This window comes from Oncorhynchus kisutch, linkage group LG6, assembly GCF_002021735.2.
Source record: "Oncorhynchus kisutch isolate 150728-3 linkage group LG6, Okis_V2, whole genome shotgun sequence".
Lineage (NCBI taxonomy): Eukaryota > Metazoa > Chordata > Actinopteri > Salmoniformes > Salmonidae > Oncorhynchus > Oncorhynchus kisutch.
The window spans coordinates 74,203,228-74,219,558 of record NC_034179.2 but is presented as its reverse complement, the minus strand read 5'-3'; the positions used below and the strand labels follow the sequence as shown (position 1 = coordinate 74,219,558).

Genomic DNA, 16,331 nt, shown 5'->3' with positions numbered 1-16,331 from the left:
GGCACGGTGGTAGGCTTTTGAAATAATCTCCAGGCTTTTATATTAAATGTTCTGAATATGAAAAGGTTGCTGAAAGAAAGCTTCTAGTCATTACAGTACAATCACCCTCCGTTATCAAGTTTTAGGGAAGACCCAGACAGTGTTTTAGGGAAGACCCAACAAGAGTTTATTACTAGAACAGGGGGCAGGCAAAACGACAGGTCAAGGGCAGGCAGAGGTCAGTAATCCTGATAGGATGCAAAAGGTCCAGAACTGCAGGCAGTCTCAGGGTCAGGGCAGGCAGAGGTCAATAATCCAGGGCCATGTGACAAGGTACAGAACGGCAGGCAGGCTCAGGGTCAGGACAGGCAGAATGGTTAAAAAAAATAAAAATAGGGAAAACCGGAAGTATAGAAAAAGACAGGAGCAAGGAGAAAAATGCTGGTAGGCTTGACGGACAAAACGAACTGGCAACAGACAAACAGAGAACACAGGTATAAATACACTGGGGATAATGAGGAAGATGGGCTACACCTGGAGGTGGGTGGAGACAAGACAGGTAAAACAGATCAGGGTGATTCCACCACAGTAATGAACAGATACTTTGAAGAGTCCTCTCTGTAACAACACAGGTGGGTTGAGAGTATCGAGAGAGTATTGTAGGCCTATAAACATTAGGAGACGATGCACTTCAGATCGCGGATTGTTTAAAAATGTCACACCATTTGGACTGGAGAAGCAAGCTGGGCCTCTCCTGAAAGAGGAAAGGAGTGATCTATCGTTGGGGCTTTGAATGGGGAAAGCCAATTATTCTGAGAGATAGCAGTGACAACGCCCGCGCCACAAGCGGTGAGCGGGAGTGAAGGGCGTTTTTGATGAGGCAGAGTGAGAGGCCATGGGGGGACAGCCTCAATTATCAGCTTTTCTTTTCAGCCTCAGCTACCTTTCAGTCAGTCAGGCTTAAGACTCCCAATTCGCTGCCAGTAATTACTACATTTACTAGAATAGCCCCCCCCCCACTCCCCAGACTGACCGCCAGAGAGTCAGTGTTTGATTGGCTGGATGCAGGGAAAGGTCAGCACATGGCACCGGCTTTTCTCCCTGTTCTGATGCGCCACAGCGTGTGTTCTGTGGTTCCGTGTCCCGGGCTGATGGCTGGATGGTAATTGGGTCATGGAGGTGCAGTGAATAGGGAGGTGATCCTGGTAATTGTGTGTGGGATGGATACATCCAGGCAGGGACATTAGCTGCTACAGTAAGTGGTTGCATTGAGCCCTGCTTGCTCCAATGGACACGGGGCATAAGTAGGTAGCTTATACAGGATGACGGGCAGTGCCACTGTAGCAAGTGAAGCAGGATACATGGCGGCTGATTTTCATGCAATGATTGCATCTCTTTTCATGACGTTTCGTCATAGCTTTTCTCTGGCTGATACTGATGCAGGGTTTGATGCGTGTGAGTTCCCTGCTGCTTGTCAGCCATTTAGCGCTTTAACAGTCAGCCAGACCCCCACTGAAAACTCCCACTAATAGTAACCACGGAGTTATGAGCCTATCATGTGAATCCTACCCCACACGGGTCAGTAGAAGCAGTCATCAACAAACAGCAATACAAATCTGTCATTGTCAATTAGAGGATTCAGACACATTTACTGATGACTTCAGTTCTCCCACAACCCACCTTAGTCTACTCTGTCTGCGGTAGGCCTATATACAGATACAGAGAATCTATTGTGGTGATGTATGCTTGTATTGGCCAGCTCTCTCCTTCACAATGATTACAGGATACATACTTCACAGCTCAGTGGAGAGGCACAGACACGCATGCATGTGCATCAGAGGAGGCTGGCGGGATGATCTATAGGAGGCCGGGCTCATTTTAATGGCTGGAATGGACTAAATGGAACATTATCACGCACATCAAAAATATGGAAACCACATTTGACTCTGTTCCATTTAGTCCGTTCCAGCCATTCTCCTATAGCTCCTCCTCTAGTGTGCAGACACACGGACACACAGACACATTCAGACTGTGGTCCCAGCTCTCTTCAGGTCATTGACCAGGTCCTGCCGTGTAGTTCTGGGCTGATCCCTCACCTTTCTCACCTCCCTCACCTTCCTCACACTTCCTCATAATCAGGGGAGGCAGGGTAGCCTAGTGGTTGGACTAGTAACCGGAAGGTTGCAAGTTCAAACCCCCGAGCTGACATGGTACAAATCTGTCGTTCTGCCCCTGAACAGGCAGTTAACCCACTGTTCCTAGGCCGTCATTGAAAATAAGAATTTGTTCTTAACAGACTTGCCTAGTTAAATAAAGTTCAAATGTAAAAAAAAATTGATGCCCCACGAGGTGCCGGAATTCTTACTGGTTGGTAGGTGATCAAATACTTATGTCATGCAATAAAATGCAAATTAATTACTTAAAAATCATACAATGTGATTTTCTGGATTTTTGTTTTAGATTCTGTCTCTCACAGTGGAAGTGTACCTATGATAAAAATTACAGACCTCTACATGCTTTGTAAGTAGGAAAACCTGCAAAATCGGCAGTGTATCAAATACTTGTTCTCCCCACTGTACGTACGTACATGCATACATACATACATACATACATACATACATACATACATGCATACATACATACATACACGTTAAATGTATGGTCTACATGGCAGCTGCATACAATGTCTTGTCATATCATATCAGTTGATGCTTTGCGGTCTACGTGTGACATGACTGCACTTCCTTTGCGGTGACACTTCGCTGCTCGCATTATTGAATGAGTTCAATATGATGTGGTTGCAGGGGTCAATGCATGATGCATGTAAGCATGGTCCCCTTCTGGTCCCTGTGTGGTTTTAAATGCCATGGTTGGGTTAACCCCATAGGGATAGTTCACTATCCACTCCGTCTTAACTCACCAAGCATGCCATCCTCTCTGAACTTTGGCTATATTCATTCCATTTGAAACCATTGCCATGGAAATGAGATCATGCTTAGTTTGGACTGATGTTGATCGTGATTTCCTAGGAAGGCAAGTGGACCTCCATGGCTGTGATCTCATCGAATGCATTATGACTCATAATAAATAGGCAGTATTCTTAGAATGAAACCATTCATATCTTACACTGTAGGACTAGCTCTTAGCTATACTGCAGCTGTTAGCTGTGGTAATGAGTCTTGGGATGTGGCCAAATGGCACCCTATTTTTTAAATAGTGCATTACTTTTGATCAGGGCCCATGGGGAATAGGATACCATTTTGGACAAGGCCTTGGTATCTAGTACTGTTGCTTGGATTGAGTTTGTTTCAACAAAAGTGTGAGGTGATATTCAAGCTATGACTGACAGAGAGTGGAGCTGGACAGAAGCTGTGTTCATGGTGCATGTGTCAATACGTGTGGTCGATGCAGTTGTCTGCAGTCTAATCCGCAGCGAGGCAGTATTGAGTGTTGTTGTCTCAGACAGTTTATAGCTCGCAGTATTGAGTGTTGTTGTCTCAGACAGTTTATAGCTCGGGCTCAGCAGTGCTTTGCTGCCCTCCATGGGCGATACACAGAGACTGACATTTCTTGTTGTTGGTGGGCATTCTCACAGTAGGAACTGATTAAAAATGCCCTTTATAGAAAATCGCCATGGGCAATGACTACAATGGAATTTTTCATTAGATGTGTATCATCCTATTTAGTCTTGTTGCATGTGGGAAGACATCAAAAGACGTGAGTTGGCTGTAGTGATATGTACAGTATGTATGCAGACATGTATTTGTGGATGTGAGAGAATATGGTTAATATCATTAATGAGAGTTTAAGAGCTCTGGACAGAAATAGAAGGAATGAGAGGCAGAGATGTGATGCCATTTCACCATGGCCACAGGGCAGAGAGAGACAGGAAGGGAGAGAGTGGGCGAGAGGGGGGATTGCCTGACGACTCAAATTGAGTTATTCCTCTGCTCTATGTTTGCTACATACTGTCCTTCAGTCTGAGACTGCCATAGTTGAAGCCGTTTGTGCTGACGTCAAAATCATGGGTGCTGTACAAACCAGTGTCATCTGCGATTGGATCATCTCTTACCAATCAGAGTATCAAAGCCAATGACATATTTTTCAAACATCGCTTTACCCATGTGTGTTCTGGCTCTGACCCAATCCATCGGTTTATGGGACCAATCAGAATGGTTAGAATGTGTTTGCGTTCTAGAAATTGTAAGGTAGGTACTCACATCCAGACTCATTGTGGAGAAGAAACTGTCAGTGGGCATGGCGTTTGGCCTAGCAAGAAGTTTGGGTAGCCAGGCAAGGGGGAGGGAACGAGAGAGCGAGAGCGAGAGCGAGAGCGAGAGAAGGTCAGTAGAGAAAAATAAAGTCTGGGAAAAATATAGAGAAAGATGAGAGATAGAGAGAAGGAGAGTAAAGAAATGGAGGAGAGTAGAGAAAGAGAGAAAAGGAGAAGGAGTGTAGAGAAATGGAGAGAAATGGAGGAGAGTAGAGAAAGAGAGAAAAGGAGAAGGAGCGTAGAGAAATGGAGAGAAATGGAGGAGAGTAGAGAAATAGATAAAAGGAGAAGGAGTGTAGAGAAATGGAGGAGAGTAGAGAAAGAGAGAAAAGAAGAAGGAGAGTAGAGAAAGAGAGAGAAAGGGAGGAGAGTAGAGAAATTGAGAGAAAAGGAGAAGGAGAGTAGAGAAATGGAGAGAAAGGGAGGAGAGTAGAGAAATGGAGAGAAAAGGAGAAGGAGAGTAGAGAAATGGAGAGAAAAGGAGAAGGAGAGTAGAGAAAGAGATAAAAGGAGAAGGAGAGTAGAGGAATGGAGAGAAAAGGAGAAGGAGAGTAGAGAAATGGAGAGAAAAGGAGAAGGAGAGTAGAGAAAGAGATAAAAGGAGAAGGAGAGTAGAGGAATGGAGAGAAAAGGAGAAGGAGAGTAGAGAAATGGAGAGAAAAGGAGAAGGAGAGTAGAGAAAGAGATAAAAGGAGAAGGAGAGTAGAGAAATTGAGAGAAAAGGAGAAGGAGAGTAGAGAAATGGAGAGAAATGGAGGAGAGTAGAGAAATGGAGAGAAAGGGAGAAGGAGGTAAATGTCAGAATGGCTTTACATTACATTTGACATTTTAGTCATTTAGCAGACTTTTTTATCCAGAGCAACTGACAATTAGTGGATTCATGTTAAGATACATTCTTGGTAATGTAACGGTATAGACTTTTACATCCGCCCCCTCGCCCGACCTGGGCGCAAACCAGGGACGCTCTGCACACGTCAACAATCACCCTCGAAGCCTCGTTACCCATTTCTCCACAAAAGCCCCTTGCAGAGCAAGGGGGACCGCTACTTCAATGTCTCAGAACAAGTGACGTCACCGATTGAAACGCCACTAGCGCGCACCACCGCTAACTAGCTAGCCATTTCACATCGGCTACACTAAGATACATTCATGTTAAGATACATTCATGTTAAGATACATTCATGTTAAGATACATTCATGTTAAGATACATTCATGTTAAGATACATTCATGTTAAGATACATTCATGTTAAGATACATTCATGTTAAGATAGCTTGGTGGGACAACCACATGTCACAGTCATAGTACATTTGTACTCAATCAAGTAGCTAACAGTAGAGATGGATGGGATGGGCTGTCGGGTGCAAGTGTTAGTTTACAAAAGGCATAGTTTTTTTTTTTTGGGGGGGGGGGGTTGTGGGATTGTTTAATATACTCTTTGAAGAGGTAGAGTATCAGATGTTTTATGTTTTTGAGAGATTGGCAGAGACTCTCAGGATGAAGCTGGTTCCACCATTGGGGTGCCAGGAAAGAGAAGAGCTTAGACTGGGCTGAGCGGGAACTGCCCAAGAGACAAGAGGTGGCAGAATCAGGGTACTCGGGTTGGGGTGTAGCATAGCCTGAAGGTAGGGAGGGGCAGTTCCTCTTGCTGCTCCGTAGGTAAGCACCATGGTCTCGTAGAGGATGCGAGCTTTGACTGGAATCCAGTGGAGTGTGTGGAGGAGTGGGGTGACATGGGAGAACATGGTAAGGTTGAACACCAGGCAGGCTGTGGAGTTCTATATAAGTCGCAAGGGTTCGATGGCACAAGTGGGCAGCCCAGCCAACAGCGAGTTGCAGTACTCCAGACGTGAGACAATATTTTCTTAAATCTTGTCGGATCATACTAGTGCAAACTTTAGTCTGACAGTGGGTTTACTGAAATGCATTGATTCTCCTCTAATAGATATGGCATATGTTATTATGTTCCCAGTAAATCTTGCTTCCCCCAAAACTGTGTCTAGTTCATCTTGCATATCTGTCTTACAAACTAGAGATCAGTAGTGATTCGGTAGATCCGTTCTGTAGAAACATGTACTAGTATCACAAGGTGAGATACTGTATTGTATGGTTGTCAGTGATACATTTGTCTTATTTATTTATTTAAATCATCTCTTTAAACCTTTTGCTGCCATCCGGTGGCCATGGATACTAACACATGTATGATGTGTTGCTTACACATGCTGTATTACACACAATACGTAACCCCAAAACTATTTTCAAATAGTGAGCCAACATGTTTTCAGCACTTTTATTTACGTTATTGATAAACTCATTTTATCATGCTCTCTCTTCTCTCTCTGCAGCCAGTGGAGGCTCCTCAGAGGAGGAAGGGGATGACCATCCTCCTCAGTGAATATCAGAAAAGTTTAACTTTTCCCCTTCCATAGACTTACACAGTAATTATGATAACTTCCGGAGGACATCCTTCAACCTATCAGAGCTCTTCAGCATGAACTGATATGTTGTCCACCTAATCAAAGGATCAGAGACTTAATCTAGTACTGAAAGCATAAGCTACAGCTAGCTAGCACTGCAATCCATAAAATGTAGTTCACTCAAAGACAGAGAAAGACAATAGTTGAACAGGAGAAGCAAGAGAGAGAGAGCCTTATTTCATAGTATATATTTTTTACTTTCACTTTCACTTACTTGGCTAGCGAATGTAACAATCTAGTTAAGCCTACTCAAACACACGTTTCAAACAGAGGGTTGCTTTGTTTGCTAGCTGGCTATGGCTTTCCAACAATGGAACTCTTCTAAGACCTGCCACCGGGGCCCACCAGTTTAACTGCTAAACTGCTTGCTGTACTGTATGATTGTAGCGGGTTTACTAATGTGTTAGTTCTAGTAGCTATGTTGACTATGACATTAATATGGTGGCAACGATGAAGGCTGTGTGTTGCGGTTATGATAGGAAAGTTTGGCTTGTCAAGGTGTTCACAAACAGCTGTTGTATTGTGCACTGAAGTCCACAAGCGAAGGGAAAAGGTGAGAGGAGGAGAGAAGGAATTATACTGAACAAAAATATAAACGCAACATGTAAAGCATTAGTCTCATGTTTCATGAGCTGAAATAAAAGATCCCCAAATTTTTAGACAAGCACAAAAAGCTTATTTCTCTCAAACTGTATGCACAAACTTGTTTACATCGCTGTTAGAGAACATTTCTCCTTTGCCAAGATGATCCAAAGGCACTCTAAAATGTGTAGTTCTGTCAGACAACACAATGCCTTAAGTTTTGAGGATGCATGCAATTGGCCTGCTGACTGCAGCAATGTCCACCAGAGCTGTTGCCAGATAATTGAAAGTTAATTTCTCTACAATAAGATGCCTCCAACGTTGTTTTAGAGAATTTGGCAGTACGTCCAACCAGCCTCACAACCTTAAGACCACATGTAACCAGTCCAGCCCAGGACCTCCACATCCGGTTTCTTCATCTGCGAGATCGTCTGTGACCAGCCACCCGGAGAGCTGATGAAACTGTGGTTGTGCACAAACAAAGAATTTCTGCACAAACTGTCAGAAACTGTATGCTTGCCATCCTCACCAGGGTCTTCCCCTGACTCTGCAGTTCAGCGTCGTAACCGACTGCAGTGGGCAAATGCTCACCTTCGCTGGCCACAGGCACGCTGGAGAAGGGTGCTCTACACGGATTAATCCTGGGTTTCAACTGTACCGGCCAGAAGACAGACAGCTTGTATGGCATCGTGTGGGCGAGCGGTTTGCTGATGTCAACGTTGTGAGCAGAGTGCCCCATGGTGGTGTTGGGGTAACGGTATAGGCAGGCATAAGCTGCGGACAATGAACACAATTGCATTTTATCGATTTGAATGCACAGAGATACCTCGACGAGATCCTGAGGCCAATTGTCGTGCCATTCATTCGCCGCCATCACCTCGTGTTTCAGCGTAATTATGCACGGCCCCATGTCGCAAGGATCTGTACACAATTCCTGGAAGCTGAAACATGTCCCAGTTTTTCCATGGTCTGCATACTCACCAGACATGTCATCCATTGAGCAGTTTGGGATGCTGTGGATTTATGTGTGCGATAGCCTGTTCCAGAAACTTCACACAGCCATTGAAGAGGAGTGGGAAAACATTCCTCAGGCCACAATCAACAGCTTGATCAATTCTATATGAAGGAGCTGTGTCGCGCTGCATGAGGGACATGGTGGTCACACCAGATACTGACTGGTTTTCTGATCCACAACCCTACCTTCTGATCCAGAACCCTACCTTTTTTTAAAGGTATCTGTGACCAACAGATGCACATCTGTATTCTCAGTCATGTGAAATCCATAGATTAGGGCCCAATTCAGTTATTTAAATTGACTGATTTCCTTTTCTTCTTGATGCACCCATCCCGTTAGCGGGATCATTTTCATCAACATCCGCTGAATTGCAGAGCGGCATATTCAAATTAAATTACTAAAAATGTTTCATTTTCATGAAATCACAAGTGCAATATAGCAAAACACAGTTTACCTTGTTGTTAATCCACCCGGAGTATCAGATTTCAAAAAAGCTTTTCGGAAAAAGCAAACCAAGCGTTTATGTAAGGACATCTCTCTCAGCAGACAAAACATTACAAACAGCTACCAGCAAAGTAGATTGGTCAAGAAAGTCAGAAAAGCAATAAAATGAATCGCTTACCTTTGATGATCTTCGGATGTTTGCACTCACGAGACTCCCCGTTACACAATAAATGTTCCTTTTGTTCCATAAAGATTATTTTTATATCCAAAATACCTCCATTTGGTTGGCGTGTTCAGAAATCCACAGGCTCGAGCAGTCACGAGGGGGCAGACGAAAATTCCAAATAGAATCCGTAAAGTTCGTAGAAATATGTCAAAGTTTTTAAAAATCAATCCTCAGGTTGTTTTTACAATATATAATCGATCATCTTTCAACCGGACCTTAGCTTTTTCAATAGGATTGAGAGAGAAAATGCCTGCTCCACTCTGTTGTAGCATGCAAAACGCTGCTGGCACCCAGCCATCCATTGACACGATGTTATCTTTCTCGCTAATTTTTCAGAATAAAAGCCTGAAACTATGTCTAAAGACTGTTCAGACCATGTGGAAGCCATAGGAAAAGGAATCTGGTTGATATCCCTTTAAATGGAGGGAAGGCATGCAATGGAACAGGGAGCTTTCAAAATAAGAGGCACTTCCTAGTTGGATTTTCCTCAGGTTTTCGCCTGCAATATCAGTTCTGTTATACTCACAGACAAAATTTTGCCCGTTTTTGAAACTTTAGAGTGTTTTCTATCCTAATCTGCATATATATGCATATTCTAGCTTCTGGGCCTGAGAAATAGGCAGTTTAATTTGGGTACGTTTTTCATCTAAACATCAAAATACTGCCCCCTACACTCAACAGGTTAAATAAACTGTAACTCAGTAAAATCTTTGAAATTGTTACGTGTTGCTTTTTATATGTTTGTTCAGAGTATATATAGGCTACATCGATCAGGGGTGTATTCATTCTGCCGATTCTGTTGAAAAGCCTTTCTTAAACGGAAGCAAACGGAACAAAACGGGAATAAACATACCTGAATATGTCCAATAGAAACTCTCATCTGCAACTGTTGGACTAATGATTACAACCTAGATCAGCTAGATGCAGGCAAGAGTGTGCAAGCCGGTATTGAATGTGTCACTGTCTGTCACCTTCATTACTCTGATTTCTCTGGACCTGTGCGCCTACATGTAGTAGCCTAAGCCTATCCATGTTACATTGAGCTGGGTGAAGTATGAATGACAGTTATCCAATATGCTGTAATAGAAATAAGGCCATGCTCATAAAAACATTTAAATTCGTCCTCCCTCATCATAAACGGCACCGACCGCCACTGTCTGCACATAGTGAGCAATATTTTTGGAACATCAAATCACAATAAAATCGCAGTATCGAATCACAAACATATCGTATTGGCACCTAAGTAATAACAATTTAATGGGTGCTTACATTAGTCCTGTTCCAACAAGTGTTTATTATACGCATGTATGAAATGGAAATGTGTTTTTTGAATATCCCTGAGACAGTGGGATCACAGCCAGCATGAACCATTATCAACAGCAACAATTAGGATTGAGTGCCTTTCTCAAGGGCACATAAACAGATTTTTGACCCTGTCTGCTCAAGGATTTGATCTAGCAACCGTTGGGGTCCTGGCCCAACACTCTAACCTCTAGGCTACCAGTCACCATATCAGGATAATATCGTATTGTGAGGTCCCTGGCAATTCCCAGCCCACTCATACTCAGGTTCAACTAGACTAGGGGTACTTCTGTCTGCTTTGCTGTGATCTTTTACTCTTTCATATCCAGGGTAAGGCAAGGATCCTGCAGGGATGTGTGTGTGTGGTGTGTGTGTGTGGTGTGTGTGTGTTGTGTGTGTGTGTGTGTGTGTGTGATCTGTGAATAATCTAGCTACATGTATAAATGCGTCATACGACAGCCTAGAAGGGAAAGCATAGTGAATATAGAACCATTACAACAGATGATTGTAAAGAGAGGATGTGTGACTCAATTATTCCTTGACATGCCATCATGATACTAAACTGTGACAATCGTGTGTCGCCACCATCGGGTTAACACCAGCAAGGCAGTAAATGTCAAAGGCTGATTGGCCTCAAGCAAAGGGCGTGAGCTGAACAGCTGTAATGCTACTACTGGCCACTTGAGGGCAGCCTTGTCACAGCAATAGGCTGGAGAGGCAGAGTGGGAGAGAGAGAGCAAGCAGGTGAGCTGAGGAGGCCTGACATGTCTTGGATGGAGCTCAGCAAGCTGTCTCCTCTCATAACATGTCAACCCATGGCCCTACACAGCAAACCCCATATCACTCACCATCCATCCAGCCCCAACCCAGCCCCTGCCCAGTGTCGGTATCTGGGTAAGAGAGGCTTGTCTGACAAGATCAATCAGTCACCATACACAAAGAGGAGAGGAGATGACATGGGCATACTGTCATACCCAGGCAGTCTGTCATCATTATGAGTGGCTGCTGTTTTAGAGGGTCATTTGATGCTGATGCATAATCCCTACAGGGTAAATTGACACCATCTTCTATGGGCAGAGTAAGCAGAAGTTCTGAAACATGACACTATTGCCTGGTTCAAGAAACACTTTCACAAGAACAAGAGAAAGTAATGATGATAACAACCACCACCTGATGACAATGACGATAATCAACTGCTTTGCATGGTTTCCACATACTCACTCTACCACCCCCACTCTGTAGCACCCACCTGGGTGATGCACGACATGGCAGCCATTTTGCTCCATGAAAAGCCTCTTAATTCCTACTTCATTTCACAGTCCGATCCATTAGGCTTCCAATTTTCTCCACTTCTATAATTACCTCCCTATTATTGATTAACTTTCTATTTCATCAACTCGTTTAGTTAGTTAGGTCCACACTGAATGCTCCTCGCATGGCCAGTACTTTGAGAGAGGGGGTTCATTCAGCTTGAGTTAAAAGATAGCAGTGTGTGTGTGTGTGTGTGTGTGTGTGTGTGTGTGTGTGTGTGTGTGTGTGTGTGTGTGTGTGTGTGTGTGTGTGTGTGTGTGTGTGTGTGTGTGTGTGTGTGTGTGTGTGTGTGTGTGCGCGTGTGCAGTGGCGAGCGGGGCTGTAGCGGTTGAGAGTGCATATTACAGGGTGATTAAGGAAGAGTCAGGAGGGGTAACTGATGGGCTGTCAGGAGAAGAGAAGAGGAGAGGAGGAGAAGAGCTGTGGGCTGGAACACCTCATTCCTCTTCCTCATTAATACCAATCCCACACATCCTGCCTACTCACTCCTCTTCCTCATTAATACCCTGCCAAGAATGCCTACTTACACCTCCTCTTCTCCCTAATTTTTCTCCTATTCCTCCTTATGTCCATCTCACCATGCAGCCTCTTCCACTTCCTTCCACATTAATACCCACCTCGTCATCCTTCTCTTCCTCCTCTCCCTCCTCTTCCTCATTAATACCCACCCTGCTTGCCTCTTCTTCCTCACCCTCATCCTCTTCTTCATTATACCCTCACCACGCAGCCTGCTCCTTCTCCTCCTCTCCCTGTTCTTCCTCTCTCTCATCTTCCTCATTAATACCCACCCTGCTAGTATCTTCCTCCTCCTCCTCCAGTCCATCTGAGTAGAGAGGGGGATGTATATGAGGTGATGCCTCTGAACAGGCTGCAGGCAAGCTGTGAGATGGACAGAGTAATGGAACCCAACATAGTCATGGTGTTGAACACTGAATGTCCTGTCCTGTCTTGTCTGCACTCATCTACATACCCTTGCAGCCTCCCTCCACAGTGTCATCGTCTCTCTCTGTGACTGTGTGCTTTTCAATGAACACGCTAAAGAGTCAGGAGAGAACTGCGATAGAAGGCGTGAAAGAGAGGGAGAGATTAAAAAGAAAGGAGGGAAAGCATATAAAAAAAGGCTGGAGTAAGGGACGGAACAAGAGAGAGGGAGGCAGCCAGGGAGGGAACGAGAGAGAGGGAGGCTGCCAGGTAGGGGACGAGAGAGAGGGAGGCAGCCAGGGAGGGGACGAGAGAGAGGGAGGCAGCCAGGGAGGGAACGAGAGAGAGGGAGGCAGCCAGGGAGTAGAGAGGAGGGTAGCCAGGGAGGGAACGAGAGAGAGGAAGGCAGCCAGGGAGGGGACGAGAGAGAGGGAGGCAGTCAGGGAGGGAATGAGAGAGAGGGAGGCAGCCAGGGAGGGAACAAGAGAGAGGGAGGCAGCCAGGGAGTAGGGAGGAAGGCAGCCTTGGAGGAGAGAGAGAGAGAGAGAGAGAGAGGCAGCCTTGGAGGAGAGAGAGAGAGAGAGAGTGAGAGAGAGAGAGAGAGAGAGAGAGAGAGGCAGCTAGGGAGGGGACAAGAGAGGGAGAGAGGCAGCTAGGGAGGGGACGAGAGAGGGAGGCAGCCAATGCGCAGCTCTGTATCTTGAGAGAGAGTGAGCGAGGGAGAGAGAGGCTCTGGCAGGCAGTTGCTCTCAGACAGATAAACCCAGTGTGATGCTGCTGCTGGATGTGAGCTCCTGTCCTCTGCCCCGCTCTTTGGTTCTACCGCTGGCTGACTGACTGACTAAGCCTGGGTCTGTGGTTATCAGTGCTGCTCTAGTTTTTTCCCTGGGCTGAAGAGAGAGCCACCGTGCTGGGGCTGTGTCTCTGGCTAACTGCCTGTCCGCCTGGTTCTCTGCTCCTGCCTGGCTGACTAACTGGTCCCGGTGCAGGCAGGCAGAGTGGGGTGGAAGAGTGCAGGGCAGAGGGACGGTAGGGGCTGAGGAGCACGGAGCGTTGTGGAGGTGGGGGGACAGGCAAAATGAGCGTGCCGCTGCTGAAGATCGGGGCGGTGCTCAGCACCATGGCCATGGTGACCAACTGGATGTCCCAGACACTGCCCTCTCTGGTGGGACTCAACGGGACCACTGTCTCCCGAGGGGGCACCTCCGAGAGGATCGTCAGCGTGCGTACAGTAGACGGCTCTTTTCCCATCCTTTCTATCTGTCTGCTGGTGGATGAGTTGGAGACCGGGAGAGGGGTCTCAGAGCGGTAGGGTGGTTGAAGTGGGGTTGGTGGGGGTGGAGACCGGGAGAGGGGTCCCAGAGCGGTAGGGTGGTTGAAGTGGGGTTGGGGGGGATGAAAGCGGTGCATGTGAGAGCGATGCTGCTGGGAGTCAGGCGAAGTGGGAATGATGTTCAGGGTCTCGTGTGAGTGATGCTCCCAGGGAACTGATCCAGAATGATTTTGCTGTGTTGATTGCTGGGAGGAGAAGGAGAATCAGGGGAGAGCTGCCCTGCTGGTGAATTCTCTGTGTGATGTGGGTGATCAGAGCTGGGATACTGCTGCTGTGGTGAGGGATGAGGATGTTGACTGATATGTCAGAGAGCTGGAGGGTGTAACTAATGGTATGCCAACTCTGAGGTGATGATGATGATGATGATGGGGGGGGGGAGATTTGGGCTCCAGCTCCTACACACCCTATTCCAGGTGGATGCGTACCTCGTTCCCCCATCTCTCTTTCCTTCGTCCCCTGTGTCGAAATGGACTGACTATGTATAGGTGTATGCGTTCAGAATCCAAGCCAGGGACCGTCATTTTCTCCTTGAAAGGTACATTATGTTGGGTCTCATCTGAGGAGCGTGTTGAAAGATTGAGATGTGAAGGTTTGTGGAGCTTGTTGTGGATGTACACCTGTGTACACTGTGATGCATGTGTGGTGTGACTGTGCATATGGGTGCTCCATATGGATGAGATGAGAGGTGTTGAGAAGTGTCAAGCAGAGGAATGCATCTGTCATGTTCAGGATCATTAGTAGCGAGTGATAGCCTTTGGTTCTTTCCTGGGTCTATTTTCATGGCATCTGCTCCCTTATTAAACGCCCAGCCCCGATGAAATGTGTGTGTCCTGCACTGTCCAGCTCTGTCCGTGTGTGTTTGTGTGCGTGCATGCCGCATGCCTGCCTCATTGCCTGCCTTCCTTAGTGTGTGTGTGTGTATGTGTGTGTGTGTGTGTGTGTGTGTGTGTGTGTGTGTGTGTGTGTGTGTGTGTGTGTGTGTGTGTGTGTGTGTGTGTGTGTGTGTGTGTGTGTGTGTGTGTGTGTGCACACTTACAGGTGTGTATTTATTGGTCAATTCTCCCTATGGTCTCAGGAGCTGGGTCCATCTGTTCAGAGAATTATGACTCTATCTTCCCAATCTATCCTCTATCACAGAGCCCTATCCTCAATCAGTCCAGTCTTATCATAAAAGCCTGCTGCACCAACAAATACCACTTTATTGCACCGAGGCACCCAGCTGTAATAACTGTCTCAGCGGCTCACTGGAGGAAACATTGTTGATGTTTTCACGGTTGAGGCTGAGGCTGAGCTCTATGAAGGTGTTGACCTTGTAGAGAGAGGTCCAGCAAAACATTCCCTGAGATGCATTTATCTATTCTACAAGCGCAGGTACTTCTCTTCAAGTTCAATATCAATTTAGCTTGTGTCTGATCTGTGTGTTTCTCAGAGCTTTAGCTTTTGAAGAACTAGGAAGGATGACATTCCCATAGTGTCCCTGAATGAGTGGTACAGGAGTGGTTCTACTTCCTGCCTGGGTGGGTGTGGTCTAAGTGGACTTCGTCTCCAGTGGACATGGACTGCAGGACCTGGCTGCTGAGGGGAGGACGGCTCATAATAATGGAAACCATGTGTTTGGTGTATTTGATACCATTCCACCTATTCCACTCCAGCCATTACCACAAGTCCATCCTACCCAATTAAGGTGTCACCAACCTCCTGTGGTCCCAATGTCCATACTAGCATCCCACTTAGAATTCATGGCCAATACATGACATAATTTGAAGTAGATGGTATAGTAGTGTTGATAGTAGTGTGGCTATTGAAACAGAGCCATGGTCTGCTATTTCAGGAGGGGCTTTGAGATCCGTTCTACTTCCTGCCTGGGTGGGTGTGGTCTAAGTGTTGTGTATAGTAGTGTTAATAGTAGTGTGGCTATTGAAACAGAGCCATGGTCTGCTACTTCAGGAGGGGCTTTGAGATCCGTTCTGCTTCCATGGTTGATGTGGTGAATCTGGACTTGATGTTGTGGTGATGGAGTCATCAGAGAGGAGGACTATTTCTCTTTTACCATTTCACATGTTCTGGTTCAACAAAGAGCCAATTAGTGTTGCTCCTTATTTTTTCTCACTCTCAAAGCAACATTGAAGACTTCCATTAACAACATTTTCATATTTTTGAAGTCTTAATGACAAATTCTATGAGACATGATAGATTGGGTGGAATCTAAAGACATTATAAAACGTGCCGATGAGCTGGAGGTTAAACCTATGGAAGAGCTGGAGGTTAAACCTGTGGAAGAGCTGGAGGTTAAACCTATGGATGAGCTGGAGGTTAAACCTATGGAAGAGCTGGAGGTTAAACCTATGGATGAGCTGGAGGTTAAACCTATGGAAGAGCTGGAGGTTAAACCTATGGAAGAGCTGGAGGTTAAACCTATGGAAGCCATTGGGGTTAAAGCATTAGAGGAACATTTGACTAACGTTGTT

At 45.8% G+C, this 16,331-nt stretch overlaps 1 protein-coding gene across 2 annotated transcripts in view; it reads left to right on the top strand.

Annotated features, from left to right (window-relative positions):
- LOC109892268 (noelin-2) overlaps nucleotides 1-16,331 on the top strand; it is a 96,827-nt gene that overhangs the window by 31,897 nt on the left and 48,599 nt on the right. The window contains exon 1 of one of the 2 annotated variants that reach the window (XM_031827504.1): nucleotides 13,230-13,752. The exons of the other annotated variant lie outside the window; for it this stretch is intronic. Within the exon in view, the coding sequence (XP_031683364.1) occupies nucleotides 13,609-13,752 (144 nt within the window). The 5' untranslated portion in view covers nucleotides 13,230-13,608. Of the gene's footprint in view, nucleotides 1-13,229; nucleotides 13,753-16,331 lie in introns of those variants that run through there. 2 annotated transcript variants of the gene reach the window in all.